The following is a 22807-nucleotide window of genomic DNA, read 5'->3' on the forward strand; positions in this document are numbered from 1 at the left end:
AACTCTAATGGCATAGTCAGAGACGAGGTGGCGTTATTTGCATCAAAGAATAGGATATCGCGGTTAATAATAATAACACACAAACACCATCAAAGACATTTCCAGTTACATGGGCGGAGGCTTGTTTACAACTGCATTTCGCTCCTGATTGAGGTATTTCCATCACCAAATGCAAAGTCAGAGCTGATGTCTAACAGACGATTGGTCAGGGGAATTATTGTTTCACTGTACATAAGTTTAAAAGTTATTTCTGCCTATTAAACCTGCAGATTAGGGCTCTCTGACACAGGCCTGTGCAGGTAAAGTAAGGGTTGGACGAGCCCACAGAACATTCCCAGATACACAATGAGAGCTGTAACAATACCAGAAACATTCATTTGTTTTTTTTCAAACTTTCAGTGATCAGTAAGGGTAGATAATTGACCAACAAAAAAACAAAACAAAAAAAAGCCAGGTAAACCAAAATATTAAGGCTTTTCTCTTCCTCTTGTCACCTCTTCCCCTCCCTCTCTCCTGGAACGGGCCACTTCAGAGAACACACAACTGAGAAGTAGCAGAAAAAAAAAGCATGCAGTGTGGCAATAAACCAAATAAAAGTTTGCTTTGTCTGGCGTCTAGCAACTTAAGTAAAACGATCAAAAAGAAGACACACCAGAACCCGGAAATGGAAACAGCACAAAATGACTTATTCTCACAGGTCTGACTTTAAGACTGTAGAAAACCTATTTAAACATTTACCTTATGAGGATCAAAAAGTGGACCACTGCAATGTAAGGTTCCATACCGATACAGCTCTGGAACATGGGCCCGCCGACCCACACCAGAAGCCACGAGTATGCCAACAGGGTAGCGAGGCCATCACCATGTTCAAAGCTGTACATATACAGTACAGCTGTGCTGGTAGTCCTAAACAGTTAATTATCTCACAAACAGCCAGGCTTAGGAGAAAGTTTTCTGAAGCCAACACCTCTTTGGTTCCATGACAAATGAGTCAAACCGCCCATACATTTGCTGGGAGGCCCACCACAAAGTTACTAAGCAGTAAATGCATTATGCGCATGGCTGACACGTTTCCATAAATCAGTGTAAGAAAGATGCATGACTTTTTTTTCTATTAGAGTTGGTTTTATTTATGAGGCCCATACAACAAAGCACAGCAAAACCCAAAACATTTGTCACATGCACATAATGCTCAATGAGAAAAACCAAGGACTGAAATCAACATTATCACTTTGTGGCGAAAAAAACAATTCCAGTCCAGAGGAGCAACAAACTTCTTCAAAAAACACGCTTGTTAACAAAACAGCAGAGAGGATTGGTTCAGTCACATCGAGTAACTCACACAGTTTTGTGCACGAACAACTGGATGCATTTTCTTACGAGGCTACAGGTGAATTGTTGCAACAATCAGCTACAAAGAAAAAGATTCAAGACAGTAGGATGGTTTAGTGATAGTCAAACTATTAACTCTCAAAAACAAAGCAATCAGGACTTTTAGCCAACTTGCCAGGGACAGCAAGCATGTAAGTACACGTGCACGTACACACACACACACGAAGCTACTGTATGTCACAAGGACAACACTTATAAAGATTGTAGAAGTTTTCTTGCAGTTACTGACCGTTTTTAAATAGTTTGCTACATCTGTATCGCTGATTTCAAATTACTTTACTAATCTTCAATCCTGCCAGGAGTAATATTGTCCAGGATACTATGAAGCCATCAGCCTGCTATACTATTGCTATTTCATAACAGGTCGTCAAGAGAACGTGCGACTTGTTGTCTAGCTATCCATTCCTGTGTAGGTAATTACCATATACGCTGCATCACGAAGGTGTGGCAGTGTGATAAATACACTGTTAGATCATAATTTAATTTCTGTGCAAAATTCCACCAACCACTCTTTGGTATGATAAAAGTGCATTCTACACGTTTTCTCTTGCTCTTCTCTCTCTCTCGCCTGATTGTGCACAGTGGTAGAGAGACTTTTATAAACCATTTCTGTCCAATTAGGTACAAATATGACTTAGAATTACATAAAGTGAATCAATCAAAATTCTGTTAATGGGAGGCCATGTTAAACCCATTTACACTTAACTGGTTTTTACGGTCCTTGGCTGGGAAATTCTGCTGCAGATGTGCCATTTCTCTAACAAGCAGAGGGTTAATAGTACATTCAAGCCGAAGGTAGACAAGCAAGTTTATGAACAAATGAAAAAGATAAATGCAAAAAGTACAATCAAAAATGGTGTTAGAATGTAATCTGAAAGTGCACTTCATCTCTAGTCAAGGATCTCGCAATGAAATAGCTCTCTTCAAAAGTTGGAAACGTCCCGGTTATAATGCATATTAATGAGTAAGTGCTGAGAAAAACCTGGAGTATGGCATCAGGTAAGGGGTTAAACTTTAGACGACAGAGAACTGGATGCCGTGTTTGTTGAGGCGGTCCGTCAGTGTGGTTTTTGCAAAAGCAGCTCCTGGAGTATAAACTCCTCCCCTGGAAATGAAGGATAAAAGTTATAATTTCATACCCAAGTCTTAGGAATTTTATCAAGTGACATTCATGACATGCAATGGATGTTTAACAACAAAAATATTAAATAAATACTTTCTCTTGTGCATTATTAAACGTTATGATAAAAACTCTGCTGAGTTGAACTGAGAACTTTTATGCCGTTATTTCATTTCACAGTACCACAATCTTCTGTTTTTAGCTATCAAGTCCCACATTGGCTCATTTGGGATAATTGTACCAATAAGTAGAGATTGGCTTTGGAGTGGCAAAGAAATTGTGCATAGTGACAAATGATATAGTTCATGTTGTGTTCTGTATTTGTGTGTGAAGTTCTTTCCAGGTCAGGCAGTAGATTTGGGTTGTGAAAATAACTCACGTCTTGGGCAAGGCTGTGGGTTCATTGAGGATTGTTAGAGCAGCCTGCACCATGGCGATGGGCGTGGCCACATATCCACACTCTGAGTAATAACAGAAAGACAATTAAATAGCCATTAGACACAGCAAGGAAGAGACTGGGTACCTGGGCTAATTTGCCTCATTACCCAGCCTGGATAGAAACAGGTATTGAATACAACCAACATGGTTGATTACTCGAGAGCCGTTTTCACGTTTTGTTCCTGCGTTCATGGAGGGTTTCAAATATTTCCAACTGTTTTGTGAGGGAAACCCAAGTATCTAGTTGTTACATCAAGTACAAAACCTTGTATTATACTAGGATTATTAGTTACCTGGTCCCTGAACCAGTGTGCGGATCTTGGCATTAGGTTTTCCCTGGGAGGGGTCCTGTCCCTCTGTGTAGCCCTCTCCATAGAAAGCAAACTGGAAGGATGAAGCCTCCATCTAATACACACATGGACACAGAGCATCTTCTTCTTAGCATACATTACTACCTAAACTAAATGGATTTCTTTTTTTGCATATGCATGAAACACAACCAACCCTGAGTGTAGGAACCTCTTATTTTCTGTTCAGTCGGCACTTTACCTGCTTTCTAGTTGGTCCAGCCTTGGAGAAGAGTCCAAAGGAGAAGAACTCTGGGTGCTGAGTGGTGGGTACAAACAACAGACAGAGATAAGCCCCTGAACATTTCACCCTGACCTGAAATGTGAATTGAATATGTCATGCTATGGTTTGTTTACCTTGATGAGCAGGTTGCGTCCAAAACTGAACTTGACTAAGAGCCAGAACATCATGCCAGCAAACATCAGCTTGATAATGTTGCCAATACCTCCTATTCCTGCATACGCTCCATACTGAACCTAAAGTAAACAATCATTTTAACAATTATTTTATGCTGGACAAACATAGCAGTGGCAGTAATATACATGCAGCTGCGTCCATGTTGGTGTCATCTTAATCTGAATACAGCACTGCTGAAGAGTTCCAGCATACCGTTGACATGACTCTCATAAGTAAGAACTAATAAAAACAGTCAAAACAATGAAAATAACAGGTGAGGATGATTTTCTTGACCAATGGTTACACCATCAAAAGTGGGGAGGGACATAAACCGTCAAATGATTGTCGTCAAAAGATCTAAAAATAAAGATTCGGAAAAAGATAGCACGTTTGTCACTAAACCCAGCTTTTCCATATAAACATGTTTACCGGATTGGAAAATCCTGACACAGCAAAGTTAAACCAGCTTTGTCCCAAAAGCTAAATTCATAATTGGTCCCATCTGTGGTACTTAGACATATTATTAGACACACTGCTACAGTCTCCACGACACTTCTCTACAAGAACTTATTAAGAATTCATTTTACAAGTGAATCATTAAAAGGAAAATTAACACAGAGAAAGTGTGCGTATTGAAAACACTAAAATTAAAGACTGACCGGATTGGCCTGATGCTCGTCCACCAGGAAGCGCTGAGTTCTCTTCACAACCGAGGGATCTGAGCCCATGAACGGCACCGTATACTGCTGGATCTCATTACTGAAGAACAAAGTTCCCCTACAAATACACAAACAATGCTGAGGAAAAACACTTCAACGACGTGATAACGTGTGGGGCAACCTGTAATATATGGCTCTTGTGTGTACTGAAGGATTGTGGGATTTAACCCTGAGACAAAACAATGTTTCCCCTGTACCAGACACAGTCAACGAATATGGCAAGGGGATTATGCACTATTCTCAGCAGACCGATATTGTCCGTTACCATCTGATCATATATGCATCGTATCAGCGTTAGAGCCCGACCGATAAAGGATTTTTAAGGCCGATATCGATACAAATATTTGGTGATTTAAAAATCCGATATTCCGATATATCGGCCGATATATATACAAAAACAAAAATTCCCTAACAGTTATTTGTAGTTATTTATGAGTCCTCACTAAAATAATATGATAATGCAGTTTAAAAATAAACTTGTTTGTTTTATTGTCACAACAGAACAGAGGAACATCAAAATATATTAAATAATGATGAATAAAATGTATACAAATACAAACTTAAGATATGAAACTTAAAGGGTTAAACACGAGTGTTGCCAACAGGGATGTTGTAGAGCGCCCTCTGGTGGACAAACTATGCAACGCCAACAATCATAACATGGTTGAAGGGTGTTTCATCCATTTTTATTTTATTTTTTAAATATTAGTTTATCAGAATCAATGATTCTGATAAATAATCATTTTCAATCAATAAAAAAAATCAAAATAAAAAATCATTTATCGGCCATTATAAATGCAGATACCGATAGTTTGGAAAATGCCTGATATCGGCCCGCCGATATATCGGTCGGGCTCTAATCAGCGTACATGCCGGCTGATAAGTAACAAGAAATTGTAACCAAAATACCAACGATATGTTTGAGGTCGTTTAGAAACAGTGTTGCCACTACATGGTTTTAAAGATCCTTTATTCCTAACAGGATCCCAGTGTAAGATATGGGAGACAAAATCCAGTCCTCGTTTCTGTGCAAAAGTATGTTCCAAACTTTATCTCAACATTGTTAGCAATTCAAGAAGGTATCTGGCGGTGTACGTGCCATTAAGAAACAGTAAAGGATTTGATTGAATTTGAAACATTTTTGCTAAAAAGGCCTTTTTTACTCTACATACCTGCGTCTAAGCTTAGAGCCAACAGTAGGGAGAGGTTTGTGATTAAACTTCCTCCTGAGACTCTGGAGCTTCTGGCTGTCGGAAAAACCATAGATGGCTGACTGCCACGTGCCATCATGGATACATCCTCCCTGATAGAGGAAGATTAGAGAGACATACATGAAGGGAGAAAATGTGGAGAAAAAAAAAAAAACAAGACACATTTGAGAAAAGGAGACAAATATGTGATACCACATAAATATAAGAAATGAGTGTTCAGAAATGGGGAAAACAAGCTGGTCCACTGCTTGGACTTATGGGTAATTAGTAGTACATACATCCTCTCCTGAGCTGATAGTCAGGAAGCTCTCCACTGCAGTCAGCGTACCTGAGGATAAAACACACATGCCATGTTTTGGCAGAGGCTAATATGAAATTGAAAAAAAATCATAAATAGTAACAGAAAGAAAGGGAGTGGAATGACCACTGCATATCAGTGTCGGGGGGGGGGGGTTCATATTTAATGCATCGGTGTGTTTTGTGCATGTCAGTGTGTGCATACCCTTAAACTGGTCCCTGGTGTAGAGGACTCCCATGTCCGCAGGTATGGAGTCGAATCCACAGCTCCCTATGATGTACACACCTTTGTCAGCTGCCTGGCTGTTGTAGTTCAACTGCATGCTCTCCAGAAACTGCATACAGCCAGACAGAAACGCATTCAAAACACAAATACACCTTAAGTTAGGTTGTCAGAGTGCAGACTGTTTCAGTGATACATGCTGCATTCCACCGGCCGCCATCTTTACAGCGACGGGAAACCGCTGTCATGCAGCCAAGTGAGAGATTATTTTGTCTAACTGGCTACAGCATGAAACACAGCACGTCTCCCATTTGATTCAAACAAACAAGCTGAAGGTTAGGACATCTGTAGGAAAAGATCCATGCAACGTCCACTGACAACATGCAGGTAGAGAGAGGATTTCAATTCTTACTTAGCAATTTGATTGACTAGTGTAGAGAGATCAGTAACTTCAATGCATTTCATCTATACCGTTTAAGTTTTTAAATATATATTATATATGTTTGAGTTTAGAGGAGTTCAGGGTCTTTGAGACAGGAAAACATGTTGATAAAAGGATAGGAGGGCAACATTCTGTCAGCTTTAATTAACATGCATTATCAAATTAGAAGCATCTATCGTGTTCCTAAGTGTAAGATTTAGGTCAAAGGAAAGGAAAGGATAAAAACCATTAAACACAGGACAACACAGGTTTAATTAAAGGGCAGCCACCTTAATGCTCTTAAGGTAGATTTAATGATTAAAGAGAAGTTAATGGATACAGCACTGTGGGCATACCTGAGGCTCTCCACTAATGTCAATATGATGGGCTCCATTCTCCACACAGGCTTTGACCATTGGCTCGCCATAGAACCTGTACTACACACACAGAGATACACACACAAATTAAATTATGCACGGTTGGAATTTCTCCATGTTCCAATGGCCGATTCCCCATCAAATATAGTTCCCATTACTGCTAATCCCTGTGTTAGTCTGGAGAGGGATCTCTCTCTCTCTCTCTCTCTCTAACTCTCTAACTCGATTCCGCCTGCGTTGACTTATTTGACAATGTTTATTCAACACAAATGTGATATCAGAGAAGCAATTGGTACCGCATGCATCAACAACGTCATACCAAGATCTTAAAAGACATTTTACTAAATCTTAAATATCTATAATGTCTTGGGTAACCACGTCATAAAACGATCAAAACCCGTTTCTTCTCTTGCATATCACAGGGCAACTGGACATCTCAAGGTCTTTCTGCTTATCATTACTACCTGAAACAACCTAATCCTCCACACACACCCAAGTGTAAAGGTTTTAAGAGGACCCTTTGGTTACGAAACCAAATATTTCTTCATACTTTCTTTTTTTCTACCACAAAGTGCCAGTATCTATATGCTCACCATATCCCCCCCCCCCGATCACGATCCACACAGGCATCCCAATGTTACCAGTGCAGCAACAAGCTGCAGAATCCAGCTCTCAAGGCAAATCCTGTTCTACTTGTTCATTGTGCTGTTATGTATTTCAGATATACAGTACATGTTCAGTATTACACATCAAGTCATAGGATTCAAGTGATTCTTATGAATCGACTTTTTGTTTGTGGTCTTTAAAAGTAATCTTCATTTGATTTGATTTTGGATACACAGCTGACTCAAGTTATACTAAACAGGCCAACTGGCAGAGCAAGGTACATTCTTCCCATGTGAAATTCCCTATTCCTTCGAGAATATCACGTACGATGAGTTATTTACAGAATACTATGTGGTCTTTCACCTTGGTAATACCAGATGTATTACATTTGTACAAATACAGGAAAAGATGAGTGGCTTTGTATTGTAAAGCTAAAAACACTCAAACTTTATAAAAAAAAAAAAAAAAAAAAAAGACAAGATGGTCCACCTTCTTTTGGCTTCAACTGTGTGCCTCCATTTTAACCAAGCTGGCAAGATGCTGTTGTGTGTGTAATGGTTACTGCACTGGAAGAAACTGTTTGGTTTGAAACAAGAACCTGAATGATGTATAGGACTCGAAGAAGTGCTGGAAACCTACTTTTCATTCTGACTTTAAGACAATACGATTTATTGTTTGCTGTAAGTCAGTAGCCTCCATTGTGTAAATGAAGGTTGCTCTGTGTGTGAGTGAGTGAGTAGAGAGAGAGAGAGAGAGAGAGAGAGAGAGAAACTGGGATACTGTTGAGCTACACTGATGCCAAAAGAAGATGCCAACATGCTATGTAGTGAGATTATGTGAGGAAAAAATATCTCATGAGTATCATGAGATGGAGCAAGTTTTCTGTGTTAAAAGACAAGTAATCATAGATTCATCGTACATTTCTTTGGAATTGTCTACTTACAGGCCCCACACAGTTGAGAACAATCACAGCCTGTTTGCACATGGCTGCCAGGGAGTCTGGTTCTTCTACATCTGCCACGATAATGTCCACCTCTGACCTCAACTCAGGCTTACCTGCACACGCACGTGCACACAGACACACACACACAAACATCAGTCTTCATAGTTCACATAATTAAAATATTTATGATTCCCAGGTGTGTGTGTGTGTATGCAAGTACTGTATATCTGTGTAAAAAATGAGTACACTGTAAATAAAAGGAGGAACAACACATAGGCTAAGAAAACACAGATGATGTCTGTTGGATGAAACTTCTTTATGTGCTACACATAAATGGCCTAAAAAGGAAAAACTTGCAAAACTAGGCTATATAAGCCATTTTAAATGTGCCACTGACGTTTTGGGGGTTGTGGGACAAAAGGCAAATTTCTGTTTGAACAGACACGCTTCAATTTTCAGTGTTTACCGATTGACTGGACTAGTGAACTTGTCAGGCTGTGTGTGTGCTGTCATCAGTGGGGATTGTACAGTGAGCAGGTTTGTTCCATCAGCTGTTGTACACTCCCTGAGGAGCAGCATAACTATCTAATCCTCTGGAAACTTGCATTACTATCATGAAAGGGAAAAAATAAAAATAACCCCCCCCACCACTTAGCATTTAGTATACAGAAAATAACTCATTTTATGAATAATATTTTTATGGCAGTTTTTTCAGGCATACATCTTTATCCTCTAATGACACCAGGGGAACTTTTTTATTAAAGTGAGGCACAAGGGTTAAGCAAATGAAGACATACATCCCTGTGAACACACAATTTTAAATAATTTAAAAGAGTAAAGGATTGATTGAATAATTATCGTTAGTCGGTGTAACTGCATTATTAATTGCGACCCTTAATAATAATAATAATAATAATAATAATAATAATAATAATAATAATAGCTTAAATTAAATGTTAACTTTTTTTGCAACCTCGCTTGTACTTTAAGAGTACCCGGTCAGAGTTTAGGATCAAAGTCATGTTAAACTAATCATTATCAGCGAGCAAAAGATTAGTCATCCTGAATCTGCGTTATGCAATTTCCCTTGGCCTAAGAAATACAGTATTTTTGTAAAATCAGATTCAACTCGCAGCTCGGCTCACCAACGACAATGTGCATGCATTTGACACTACATCAGTTGAACGGATTAACTGAGAAGCTATCCCTGTGGCAGCTAATGGGATTGTTCAGATACGTACCGAGAACTCCGGCGGCCTGCTCCAGAACTTTTTCCAGCTTCTGCTTGCTCCTGCCTGCCACGGCCCACTTCAGGTTCCCTTTCGGACCCTCGGACACGGTCCGGGCCACCTCCTCCACCACAAACTGTCCCGTAAACCCAGAGGCTCCGAAGATAACCAGGTGGTATGGCCTACTAGATGATGTTTCAACACGCGCCATAGTGACTGCAAATAAGCTACGCTACCTCCACCTCACAGACTGACAGTGGAGAACACTGACTGCGTGCTGTTTTGACAGCGCTTTTTTATCTACTTCCGTAGCAACATTATGCTAACATGCTAACAGGTATTTTAAAAAGCGGTAGTTTTTTTTTTTAGGTACCTGAACAATTACATGTACAGAAATTGTGTTGCGTTAAGTGTGTATTTTTAAGCAATTTCTATATTCCTAGTAATAGAGATGTCAGTTATTTATTTATTTGTATAGCATGACAACTTCCTCGAGTTTCTGACTGGTCCTCGTAATAGTCGCATGTCAATGACGACAATCAAATGCGCGACGCGCCTGCAGCACCACGAGAATTGTGAAATACAGCTCGGGGGTCGGGCTACTGAGAGCTCAATGTCATGTAGTTTTACCAACGAACAGACCGACAAGCGCAATCTATAAATCACTGATGGCTTTATATATGGATATATAACGTTATAAGATATTCTTCAATAAGGTATGTCTGTGGTTCTCTAGATGAAACGACATAAAATGCATTTAGTTGTAAGCGACGTTAGCGTACTAGGCTACCCAGTCGGCTAACAACTTTGATATGTAAGTATCATCCAACTGTTCATCGCCTTTGTGTAACAGATTGCCTGCGAGGTTATTGTGTGGCTCTTTGGCGAGCTGATGGCCAAAGTCTGTAAATCTACAGGATGAAGGACAGTGAATACCTCTCCAGTAAGGCCAATAGGGTTAAGCCATCTCAGTTAGGAAGAAAAAGTTTAACGTTATTTTCCCACGTGCTAGGAGAACATATTGTATTCACTTTGGCACACGATTGTTTTTGTATTACGATATTAACTTAATGGTCATTTAAAGCCTGTCATTTATAATTGTATTCACTGTATCTACCCTTTAAATACGTTAAGTTAGTCAAACGCCGGGTTAGCTAACGTTACGAGAACAGTTTTTGAGCGATAATTCTTGAACTCTAGCGAGTTACACAAGTGTCATTTAATGATACAACATGTTCTAAGTTAGTGACACTCGAATGTCTCTTATTCCTCTTAACATCCCTTGTCCCTTTTCCTCCCCATTCTCTCTAGGCAATGGCCTCGTGAAGAGGTCCCCCAATCTCCCTCCCCCTTCCTCCTCTGTAGTTAAAGGTCAACTGGTCCACCATGTCCATCCAGATGTGTAGAGTGGTGGAGATGATGATGCGCTCTGCTTGCTGCCAGACCATCAGAAGTAGATCCTGTTTTCACAAGGCAGCATTGGCCCCTGTGGGTCATTCTGGCTTCTGTGTCCTTGGGGCTCCTGTGCTTCATAGAAGGACCTACAGCCTGGACTCTCTCTCTTCGGGTCCTGGTCGGCCCACACTTGGTCCAAGCTCCCAACAGCCCCATGCAGAAAGGACATCCCCTTCCTCAGCACTCGCACACAGGAACCTGTCTGCTGTGGCTGTACAGGTAGTTGTCTTTAGCTTTACTTGATTCTAGATACTAGTCTTCCACTGCAGCTTGGTGTATGTGAAGTTCTAATAAAATACACAACCCTTCTTTTTTTGTACCTATTGATGTAAAATGATAGGGAATTTTCCACTTTTAAGGAATTTAGTAACCGTGGCAAATTCTTTGCTGTATGTACATGTGTTTTGACATATGGTTCAACTATTAAACCATTTTAAGTAATTTCTGTTGGTTGTGTTGCGTGGTTGAGTCTGCTCTAGTATCAGCTTTCTTTTCATCATTATGGTCTGATATCCTGTCTTAAACTTGATTGTTGAGGTGCACAACACATAGACCGGCTCTGACCCTGCACCTGGCCCCAATGTTTTGCCCCAAACAACTGCGGTTAGCCCAGAAGTTGACACTTTGTTGTTGTTGTTGTACTCTCTTATCCATGCTGTATTCTGTTACTGTCTGCTGCTGCAATGCTCAAATTTAGCCTCAGGGACCATTTAAGTTTCAATTGATATGGTTCTGTGGTAATGCACTGTATAATTCTTGAGGTTTTCTGGCTACTTTAACCACTTAGTGTGAGGAGAAAATGCACATATTGATATAAATCTTGTGTTTGTGCAGTAAACCTAAAATGTACAAGAGTGAAAGATTGACCGTGGTTCCAAATATACTGTAAGCTTTTGTCACATATGATATCTATTATTTTCACACTCTATGTGCATTTTATTCTTTCTCCAGGGCCAATGTCGTCCTCTGTGCCGGTATGACTTCCTGGACCTTGGGGAGGTAGAAGAGAATGTACGCTGTGCTCAGGCCTGTAAAGTAATCAGACACTTCATAGTGGACCCAGACCTGGCTAAACTGGTAACACAGCATTTAGGACCTGAGGATACTAAAACGGTTATCTTCGAATGTAACCCAGGTATGCATTTGTACAACAGTCAGACAGTGTGAAACATTGAGGTTGACTTAATGTATGAATATTTGTTCTTCTGCGAGTTTGTTTGATGTGTACCTTCCATCTAATTTGGCATAAACATTGGCAAACTAAACCATTTATTTTTTACTTGGATGCATTTGAGAAAAATGTGTTTTTATGATTTATAAGTTTGTGCACATTATATCATACTTGTCCGTGAAACAAAAATGAATTGATGTTCGGTGTTTGTGTCTGTCTTTCTTAGGTCCTGGGGTATTGACTAGGACACTGCTAAATGCTGGAGCTCAGAGAGTTGTGGCTCTTGAAGGGGATAGGTTCTTCCTTCATGATCTACAGGTAACACAAACACTCCTACACATCAAATATCCTTACACATAGCTTGACCAATTCTTAGTTCTACTCTAGCAGTTAGAAAAATAAATGACATTTTTATGTTTTAGGAGTTGGAAGGTCATCTTGATGGTCAGTTGGAAGTAGTTCACTGTGACTACTTTAAACTAGACCCCATCGGCAGTGGAAACCTTAAACCCCCTGTCATGTTCACTGACAAACTGTTCACCGACCTGGGGATATCAGAGGCTAACTGGACTGATGGTGAGAAAAAACCTAAGACACTGCTGCTATGTTGCATATTCAGTCTCTCACACATACCAGTCCTTCCAGAAAAATGCACAGGTTTTTTGTGATTGTTGTGGGCAAACTTGATGATTATGCGGCACGTTTTCTTAAAAAATGCAATGGAATATGCGGGATTTTTATGCAATGAATTTGCGGGAACTTGCAAAAAGTGCAGTTTCATCGTGGCTTCATCGCGGGGTTTGCAGCTTTTCGATGATGTTCACGTCGCATAATTATATCACTTCATAACGTTCCCATGGCAACAGGGGAAATGGCTGCTCTTGTGTGAAGCAAACGCAACATTTTTCAACTTTCTGCTAAGATATATGTGACTTTTTTGCAACGAAAATGCAGGGATTGTGAAATCATGCAAGCCCTGCACATTTTGCATATTATGCAATCGCATAATCGTGTTTTTCTGGAGGGACTGACATACACACAGAGGTTTTTTTGTTCCTTTAGTTGAGCCTCTCTGGCTGCAAAACAATCCCACCTCCTTCATACACTAAATACATAAGTATTATCCTAACCTTAAACATATATGCCCATAGCATTTGGTTGGTGGGATGGGTTGGTAATGTTTTCATGTGTGTCTCTCTAGACATCCCAGTGAAGGTGGTGGGTATCCTGCCCCTGCGTAATGAGCGTGGCATGCTGCTAAAGATGGTTTACGCCTTGTTTGAACGGCTGTCTGTCTACAGATATGGAAGAGTAGAGCTCAACCTCTTCATAAGCGAGAAGGAATACCTGGTAAAAGAACGTGTGTGTTTGTGTTTACACCCATGCTTATGCCTCTTGTTTTCATTAGGGGCTGCTTTTAAACCGGCAAATTAATCAATCCATTTTTATTTGTCACATGAAATCGTACAAGGTACAATTCCAGTGAAATGTTATCCCATCAGCTCCTTAAACTTGTGTATGATTCATCATAAAGCATGATGTGGCCATCAGATCGGCACACAGAAAAAGCGTCACCCGGTTGAATGGCAGCTGCACTTCTTACGAATAGACACCACAGCTCCTGACATCCCGCTGGAAGCCTCCGATCGATAGGCTGCACCTATCAGTATAATCATCCACTTTGGTGATCTGCCCTGAAAATTGCCATATCGATGCTGACAACATCATCACTAGTTGAAGCTGAGGGTGACTTGTGTCTGGTAATTTGAATAAACCTTGTATAAAATATTTAACACAGTTATTTCTCCATCAGAAACTGGTGTCATGTCCAGGTGAAATGATGCACTACAGAGCCTTCAGTGTCCTCTGGCAGATGGCCTGTGATATCGAACTACTGCACAAGGTACAGTATGAGGGAGGGTAACAAATGTATTAAAACCAGTAAGGTTGATATTTAAATAGTTATATTAGTATTTTTAAGTTAAAAGAGAACGCATGTGACTGTGTTTAGTTTGATGATACTTCTATAAAGTTATTGCTGGGGATCGAGCTACTAAAGCTTCCGCGGTTACACATTTTCAACATAAAGAGGGTAAATCTGATAGTCTTCTAGTTATCAACCTCCTTATCTGTCTGTGCAGGAGCCCTGGGAGTCATTTGTGAGGTCTTCCAGACAGAGTGTACCTAGCGCTAAGGGCAAGGTAAGGAAGAGAGCAGACTCGATAACAGCAATGTAAAGTTGTTTGGAATTGTCTATACAATATAACGTCCCCCCTCATCCTCTGTCCCTCTCTTCCCTCAGCTTCCCAATGACCACCTGTGCCTAGTGCGTCTGCGTCCGCGGGCTGATCTCTTCTCTGCCGGCCTAACTCCTTCTAATGCGTCAACTCTGCTGATGATGATAAAGCAGTGTCTGGCAAAGAGAAAGGTCAAGCTCGTTGACAGGCTCAAGTAAGACACACACACACACACACACACACACACACACAAAGCTATTGAGACAGACCTGTGGTTAACACATTGCACATGTTGCATCAAAGAACTGCTCTTTGTGGGCACCCATATAGCTCAGTCGGTAGAGCGGGCACCCATATATAGAGATTTACTTGCCGACGCAGCGGGCCCAGGGTCGACTCCGACCTGCAGCCTTTTGCTTCATGTCATTCTCCCTTTTCATGTCTTCAGCTGTCCTGTCAAAAATAAAAGGCTGAAAATGCCCCCAAAAAAAAAGAACTGCTCTTTGTGTGTCTGTAAGTCTTCCACTAAGTGGATCCATACTATAGTAGTATTATAGGCTGTTTTCTAACTTGTTTATTCTCCCTCTCTTGTGTTTTTTTTAGTCTCTGGTCTCCAGATAGTGGGAGTAAGCTGTTATCGGAGATGGGCATGCCGGAGGACATATTGACAGGCCATGTATATCCAGAGGAGTATCTTCGACTGTTCCAGCTGATGGACAAGAGTCAGGAGTTTACACAGAGCTGGCTTTATGAAGAGATTCTGGAAAACACACAGAGGGAGGGTTGGGGCTAAAATATAGACATACAGGTCATGTGTATAGTTTTATAGAAATGAAATGCAAAAGAAAACAAAAACACATATAATATAATGGTAATGTAATATAAAAAAGGAATACTATAATGTGTGATGTAATTAAACGGGGGGACGCAGAAGATACATACAGAAACACAAAAAATAGTAACATGTAAAATGTTCATAAAATGGATGCAGCTGAATAACTTGAAATGTATTTATTACCTGAGATAATATACTTTTGTAGGGAGTGACAATGGAGTAATGACTTCAGATGACCCTGCTGTGATGTCCTGAACTGCAATTCCAATGAGTTAAAAACTCGGTAGCAGAAATTGTCCTTTTTGGGCCTTCATTTGACATTTTTATTTGACGGCCAGTGGGAACATTTACATTTTGTTGCAGAATAAAGGTTTTATGATTAGTTAAATTATGTAAAAGGAAAAACCCCTGTATGAAGACAACAGCATGTCCAACGGGCTGAAAAAAAAGCCATGAAAGTCATGAAAATGATATAATTCAGAAATGCGCATGTAAATGATTGATACAACTGCAGTTTTGCTGATGCAGTTTACTGTGACAGCAGTGTCACAACACAACCCTGCATGTATCTTCGATTACATTATTTTCCAAAACTGGAGTAGCAGTGCAGGAAGAAAGAGGAAGTTGTTCACTGTATAGCATCAGGTCTGTATATATTTTTGTATTTTTGTGTGTACTTAAGCTTTAAATCTGACTGAAATGTCATGTCTTATGGATTATGTAAACTGTGTGTGTAATAGAATTTTTTTTAAAGAAATCATTAAATCAAAATTTTGAAATGTAATGTGGGAAGACATTGGTTTTAGTAAGTGTTCACACAATTTGTCTGATGTTAGCCAGACTAAATCTATTACTATTCTTCCCTGGTTCCAGGAGGTGAAAACAGTGATTCACTAGGTTGGTATGCTTTTACATTTTTTTCCCATATATCATGAAAGCTTAAATTATCTGTCTTCATGTTATACATGCAAAGCAATAATACATCTGCACAAAAATATTGGTTCTCAAATAAATTACTTAACTGTAAAGACCAATTGGTAGATTTGATTGTCTACGGTAGTCTACACTAGCTGTCCCCAAAAAATATGGCTTTGCCAACATCATGAAGTAAAACTAGGTAATCTTAGAGAATTGGTGCAATGGATTAAATTGTTTGCAGAAATGTCCAATCACGTACTGACAGTGTTGAAACAGAAGGTGGCGACAGTGCATCCTGCGCCCACCAACAGCTCACAGCAGCAGGCCTGATGACAGCAGCTGTAGCAACGACCTGACTGACTGTTGGTTATACCTACAGTCATTAACGTTACAACAACATCCACAGCAAAGTGTCTAATGCCCGAGTTCAGCCAACCCTTTTCAGCCGTAAGTACAGCTTGACTATTATGTGTCGCAGAACATGTAAATGTCTAGCCAATGATTGATAATTATGAATAGTAGAGTAGAGCAAATTAAGGTGTATATTTTTAAAACATTCTCCGCGGTATGTTGGCCAGATGTGACTCGGTCGGTTAACGTTAGCTCACGTAAGTTAGCTAGCAACAGCAGTATACCGTAACGTTAACGTTGACTAATTTGTCGCCGTACCGTTAGGTAACGTTAACGTTATTGCTGTTGCTGTTTAGCTATCTATTAAGTTATGCTTGTTATTAGCCGTCTCTAACTAACGTTACTCAAACGTTTTCTAGCCTGTCAAGAAGCGCAACGTTAAATCAACACTAACGTTACTTGAACCGTAACGATAGCGACCAAGCTAACTTAATAATTTTACTGTTAACGTAACGTAACACGCTAACGTTAGCTTATTTTTCTTATTAGACCTAACGTTAGGTTTATAAGCCAACTAACTGTTAGCTACTAGCGTGGAATTGTTAACGTATCGGTGTTATGGGGCTTTTTGAATAACAAGGGTGCAATTTACGGCAAATCTTTTCGTCTCATTTCCTAACTTACTAGATTTGTATTGAGTTTAGCTCATTTATACAACGTCTACATACAGAAACTTGAAAAGCACTGTCAGTTTTTTTGTCATGTTTTTAGTTATATTCCCATCTGCTGTAGCTCTGCTGACTGTAACGTCTTGGCAGTGGCCTCTCACAGGACAGGGTTTGTTTCCTCCACCTTGTGTTTGTCCTTTTGGCTGAATTCCCCACTCCGTTTGTCCCTTCTTCTGTCTTTCATTATTCATGGTCCCCTGTGGAGTAGGGTGCAGATAAAAAAAAGAGGAGAGGATGGATGGTTGTATGGACAGATGGCTCTGTGGGAGAGGGACATTAAAGGATACTGAAAATACAAAAACACCTATAAAGATGTATGACCGGTACAGTAACACCTGTATGTGTAATCTGAAGGGTCTGTTGCATAAGCCTTAATGTCAGTTGTTTATCATGTGCTGGGAGTTTGTATCCTCCAGAGGGACATTTAGAGCTTGGAGTGAGAATACAATACTCTCTTCTACAGTATATGTATCTTAAAGCCATCTAGGAAGCAGGCATTGCCAGACCTTCCTTCAAAGCGCTGTGGAGGAGGGTCTGGTTAGTCCACACAGCATTCCAGGATGGATTAGCATTTATTTAAACCAATCAGGCTAAGCGCTGGACGGAGCAAGGGTGCCTTTGCAAAATAGCCTCGGGAAGGAACTTGTTTTGGTGGAATGTGCTCGTTCAAAAGTTTGTTTTAATCAACTCAGATTGGACAGATAGGCTAGCTAATTGTCTCGATGTACCCTGCAGAGATCTGAGGAGCAGTTACTGTATAACCATAGTCCTTCTAAAATCGACCAGACATTCGGCGGAATTTCCAACGGCACCTGAACAATTCCGGAAATAAAACGTTGTCGATAGAGCTCAAGCTTGATATAACACACATACAGAAGGCGCTGTCCCTTTGTTAAAATGTATATTAAGCTTATGCAATATAAAGGCAAGATGGTTATGTTATCCCAAAGGTTCTCACCTCCCTTTGGAGACAGCAACCCTCAATGCTGATTTGTTCATCAACTCATCTCCCAAGATATTTCTCTGTGACACTTGTATGTGTTACAAATTAGCCTATATATATATACGCTTGATTGTCCATCAAAGTTTTAATAACAATGTGTACACAGAATCAAAATTGTGCTAGGTGTGTTTGTCCTGGCTTTCTTTTTTCTTTCTAAATGTTTGGGCTGAGTTTTAACCAGGGCTATACAGGGTTACAGGAAGAACAATTAGCTGAGTGCAGCGGGAAACCAGGACAGCCCTATTCCTCTGAGACAGGCTTTCATTAGCCTGGATGTGTGTTTGTGGAGGTTTTTTATGGAGTTGAACTATTTGTATGTCAAAATGACTGTTGGCACAGGATACAGTCATGCATATTGTAGCCAGGGATAGGGGGCAAAGTCAGTGCAATGTTGCAAAGACGAGCCATCTGTGTGTGTTTGTGGGAAGCACTTTACAAAGAAAGCTATGATAAACATTTTTTAAGATTAGTTCATTTTAAATGCTTTTACCCTGTGTAGACCTATATGTGAAAGTCTGGAATAATCCAAATTATGTTTCTGAATACAGGTGCAGCAGCCATGGGCAGTATGAGAAAAATTGTGTGTGTGTTTTTTTTTTTTTTTTTTTTTAACGTTTACATTAAAGCATGTAAACATGTTCTAGTATAAACACAAAATGGTTTTAATCCTGAAAATGCTATATAATAGTTGCCCTTTAAGGACTTGTGCAGTTGAGTTTTCAGTTGTTTTTTTCCATGTGATGCATTGTCAGAGTTGGTGAAAGTGTAAATCCCCATAATGTCAAATCACAAGTTTTGTTCGACAACTAGGAATGTGGTTAAACTTGTTTTGTGTCTCTCCCTTTCTCACTCTCTCTGTCTGTCTCTGTCGTCTCTGCGTGGAGTCTGACTTTGTCTTCCTCATACGTTCTTACATTGATATGTGCCTGTCTTCTCTCGCCTTATCTCTGCAGGCTTGAATAAGGGCTTGTCAAATAGGCGGCGCTGACCTTGTGAGGGTGGTGCCAGATGGATCATGGGGGTGAGTGTTTGAATTTCATTAAAGGACAAAATGAAACCTAGGGCTTAATAACATATGTGTACCGAGTCGAACGTTCTCTGGGCTCTGTTTTCATGCTAATCAAATGTGTCTGTAGCTTGAAACTAGCTACTGCAAAGGGGGGTTAGCTGCTAACGCTAGCTTTCGGGGCAAAGGGTAAATCACTATTTCTACACCACTAACAAGGCTCAAAATAGCACCACACTTAAACGGTAGCATAATGAGGGTCCCTACATGCAAACCGAAGCATTGAGAACTTTGTACGTGTACAGACAGTTTATTACAAAGATAGATTATAAAGACAGTAGCGTTAATGTTTACATGCGGCCGCCATCTTGGATAACAGTTATGACCAGTCGAATCACGAACGCTGTGTTTGAGCTATGTTACTGGTTACTGGTTGCACGGCACACCCATACATTCGCACACATTAGCATGAAAACAGATCCCAGAGAGCGTTCGACTCGGTACATGTTATTAAGCCCTAGGTTCATTTTGCGCCGGAATTGTCCTTTAAAGCATTACACAAAATATAAGCGCAACATATTTAAGTACAGAACCCTCAAAACCACACTATCCATACAAATTAGATGTGATTCACGGTGAAAATAACATCAACTAAAAGCCGTTGAGAATGAGGAAGGCTCGGTGCTGGGTTTTTTCCTATCCTTTGGTTGCTTTTTCTCAAGTTGCAGCAGACCTATACATATGGAGTCAAAGTCAACTGAATAACATTCATAGGAATTCAGTTGTTCTTTGGTTTTCTTACTTTATTAATTATGTTGGAATTCCAACTGATCCTTTATTTTATCTCTAGGTCAGCTTGAGAGGGAGGGCAGAGTTCAAGTTCAGGTGGGCGGGGTGGACCTCTTTGATAACCTTCCCAACCCTGAAGCTCTCGCTGCCCAAACTCGCAATCTCAACCAGATAAACGCGCTCACAGAGATTCAAAGTCTCTGTCCTTCACAAAATGAAGAGGGAGGAGGGATCATCCAAAAAGCCCCAGTCAACAACCATGGGAAGGACATCGAGAAGGAGCATGGAAGAGGCAGAGAGGAGGATGAAGAAGAAGACGTTGATGAGGTGATGAAGGAAGAAGAAGAGGAGGAAGAGTCAGAGGAATCAAGCTGTCTAATTCGCTGCCAGTCTCCAGACACTCCCATGACTGATTCCTCCTATTCAGAAACCGGTAGGGAACATACACACACATGAAAGAGAAAATCATATTATATACACACATGGACATACACTTTCACACACAGTACTGTTTGAAATCTATGCTTCTTACTTTTTGCTGTAACTATTAGTTCACTAAGTTTTTCCTTCTGCTGTTTGTCACCAGGGAGGTAGCGTATTGTGAATGTATCAATCAACAGCCACCTGCTGTTTCTGGAAACAAAGCTGCTAACAGTTGAAAGAGACTAAACATGCTCAGTAGTGCTGCAGACTTGCATGATAATTCTCTGGGATTGTCATTGGGAGCGACCCCTTTCATATTACACATAGGTTGATTTATTGTCAATATGAAAAACGTTGATTAGTGGAGCTTCAAAATAAGTGGCAATAATACATTGGCTGTTAACATTTCCAGTCACTTACAAAGACTATTATGCACTTGCACAGTAGGTGTTTTTAAGAATGAGCAATTGGCTTGTAAGGGAAGAGTGTGAAACCTTTGTTTACTCTGTTGTTTCTAGAGCTCTATTCCATCAAAAGACTTATTAGCTTATACCTGTAAACTCCTGTTCAAACATCAATTAAAGATCTGAAGCAACCCATCAGTTTGTCTATGGATTAGAATGCTTCATTAAGTCATTGACCGAATCACTGTGACGTTGCGCTGTGGTCTGACATGTCTGCTGTGCTTATTTTATGTACTGTGTTACTTTGCTCGCGTCTTCGATGAACCAAATCTACCTAACAGCTCACCGCTGGTCAGACTGCTAGTTTTTGGTAAACTCAACTCAACTAGGTTCTATTCTATTCTATTTAGTGAATAGGCTGACTTAACCTTTAAATCATAGTGTCAGTATTGTAGTGTAACAGACCATTATACTGTACACCTGTGTCCTCAGGACTTTCAGACAGCTTTTTGTAATCTTGTTTCAGCACGTTAACTGTGCCCTAATTATTCTTTCTCTAATCTCTCTTTCTGTTTGCTGCTGTCTTGCTTTCCCTCTGTAGGCAGTCTGTTGGACACTCCGTATGCTTTCAGCCCTGGGACCAGTCCAGAGCCTACATCTCCTGTCATTCCAGTGGTCAGTCCAGAAACAGCATATCCCACCAGTCAAGTGGAACTGAGCCAACGTGATGTCAAAGTGGACTCTCATAATACTAAATCAGTTGCTTCCACCACAGGGTCCATTACACTGGGACCCACCTTCACCACAGGGCCTATAGATTCTCCTGCACCTGCTATAACCTCAGACACCAGGCCTACCAGCCCACCTGGGCCTACATGTATCACAGAAGCTACAGACAGGATAGCAAAAAATACCAACTTCACTACAGATCATGTAACCTCCTCCACAGAGCCCATCTTCAACCAGGGGCCCACAAGAGCCAGAGGCTTTGCCAGCTCATGTGCAGGACCTATAACCTCAACTGCAGAGACATTTACAGTAACTGCTTGCACCACACGGCTTAACACTTCCGTTGCTTCCACCCATATTAGTGCAACAGGACCCCTTACCTTCACCACAGGGCCTATGGTTACCAGTACAGAATTCATTACCACCACAGGACCAATAATGTCAAATTGGGAACACATTACCTCCACACCAGTGCCCACTTGTTTTTCAGTCTCCAGTAGCGCCACAGGGCATATTCCAAGCCCTACCCTGCTGGAGTCTCTGGAGGAGTTGGCACAAAGAGGAGATGACACTCACCTACCACAGTACCTTCACCAGGTAAGCTGTCTGTTTTATTTCTGGCATAGTTATGTCAGATACTATGAGCTGTGTATCACCACCAATTATGTCAGTCACTCACTTAAACAGACACACTTCTCTTTATAGTTTCTTTAAGTTTTTCTTGCTGTCTTTCTGTCATTTTAGTCTCTTTAAACTTTTGCTCTAGCACTAGTTATGAATTCACAGTTATCCACTCAGCACTATAATCGGAATGGCACTTTGTACCCTAAGGCATGGGTGTCTTCAGTGTCTGTACACACAAACAGACATGCACGCAAGTACGCACCTAAGCTACATGCACACTACATAAAAACACACACTCTCAGTCTTTCTCTGCTCAATTCTCTCACACACACATATCTACATGACTGGACATGTTTGTTATGGGGTGTGTGAATATGTCAGTTTGATTTACAAATGTAAATTTACACCAGGCAC

The 22807-nt window shown here is 40.5% G+C and overlaps 3 protein-coding genes across 4 annotated transcripts in view; 2 read left to right on the plus strand and 1 right to left on the minus strand.

Moving 5' to 3' along the window:
• Nucleotides 1–1103: 1103 nt before the first annotated feature.
• On the minus strand, nucleotides 1104–10016 carry LOC144518584 (saccharopine dehydrogenase-like oxidoreductase). Its single transcript, XM_078251371.1, has 12 exons — nucleotides 9733–10016; nucleotides 8492–8604; nucleotides 6922–7002; nucleotides 6127–6256; nucleotides 5903–5952; nucleotides 5586–5716; nucleotides 4354–4471; nucleotides 3655–3774; nucleotides 3500–3556; nucleotides 3244–3355; nucleotides 2892–2973; nucleotides 1104–2497 (listed from the first exon to the last, which is right to left on the minus strand). The coding sequence occupies exons 1-12, from the start codon at nucleotides 9929–9931 to the stop codon at nucleotides 2407–2409; spliced, it is 1284 nt and encodes a 427-aa protein (XP_078107497.1). The 5' UTR covers nucleotides 9932–10016; the 3' UTR covers nucleotides 1104–2406.
• A 253-nt stretch (nucleotides 10017–10269) lies between these two features.
• Nucleotides 10270–16202, plus strand: tfb2m (transcription factor B2, mitochondrial). Of its 2 annotated transcripts, none has more exons than XM_078251348.1 (10): nucleotides 10270–10436; nucleotides 11032–11394; nucleotides 12127–12310; nucleotides 12573–12664; nucleotides 12769–12922; nucleotides 13548–13696; nucleotides 14160–14249; nucleotides 14488–14547; nucleotides 14649–14797; nucleotides 15187–16202. In XM_078251348.1, exons 2-10 carry the CDS (start codon nucleotides 11107–11109, stop codon nucleotides 15374–15376), a joined length of 1356 nt encoding a protein of 451 aa, XP_078107474.1. In that variant the 5' UTR covers nucleotides 10270–10436; nucleotides 11032–11106; the 3' UTR covers nucleotides 15377–16202. The 2 variants fall into 2 exon arrangements, with proteins under 2 accessions (XP_078107474.1, XP_078107483.1); XM_078251357.1 differs by lacking the exon at nucleotides 10270–10436 and adding an exon at nucleotides 10443–10534.
• A 476-nt stretch (nucleotides 16203–16678) lies between these two features.
• The window catches only part of cnsta (consortin, connexin sorting protein a), a 30176-nt gene continuing 24047 nt past the window's right edge, over nucleotides 16679–22807 (plus strand). Inside the window, exons 1-4 of the mRNA XM_078251383.1 lie at nucleotides 16679–16783; nucleotides 19372–19439; nucleotides 20275–20646; nucleotides 21642–22366. Of these exons, the coding sequence (XP_078107509.1) occupies nucleotides 19427–19439; nucleotides 20275–20646; nucleotides 21642–22366 (1110 nt within the window). The 5' untranslated portion in view covers nucleotides 16679–16783; nucleotides 19372–19426. The remainder of the gene's footprint in view (nucleotides 16784–19371; nucleotides 19440–20274; nucleotides 20647–21641; nucleotides 22367–22807) is intronic.

Source organism: Sander vitreus, chromosome 1 (genome assembly GCF_031162955.1).
Source record: "Sander vitreus isolate 19-12246 chromosome 1, sanVit1, whole genome shotgun sequence".
Classification (NCBI taxonomy): Eukaryota; Metazoa; Chordata; class Actinopteri; order Perciformes; family Percidae; genus Sander; species Sander vitreus.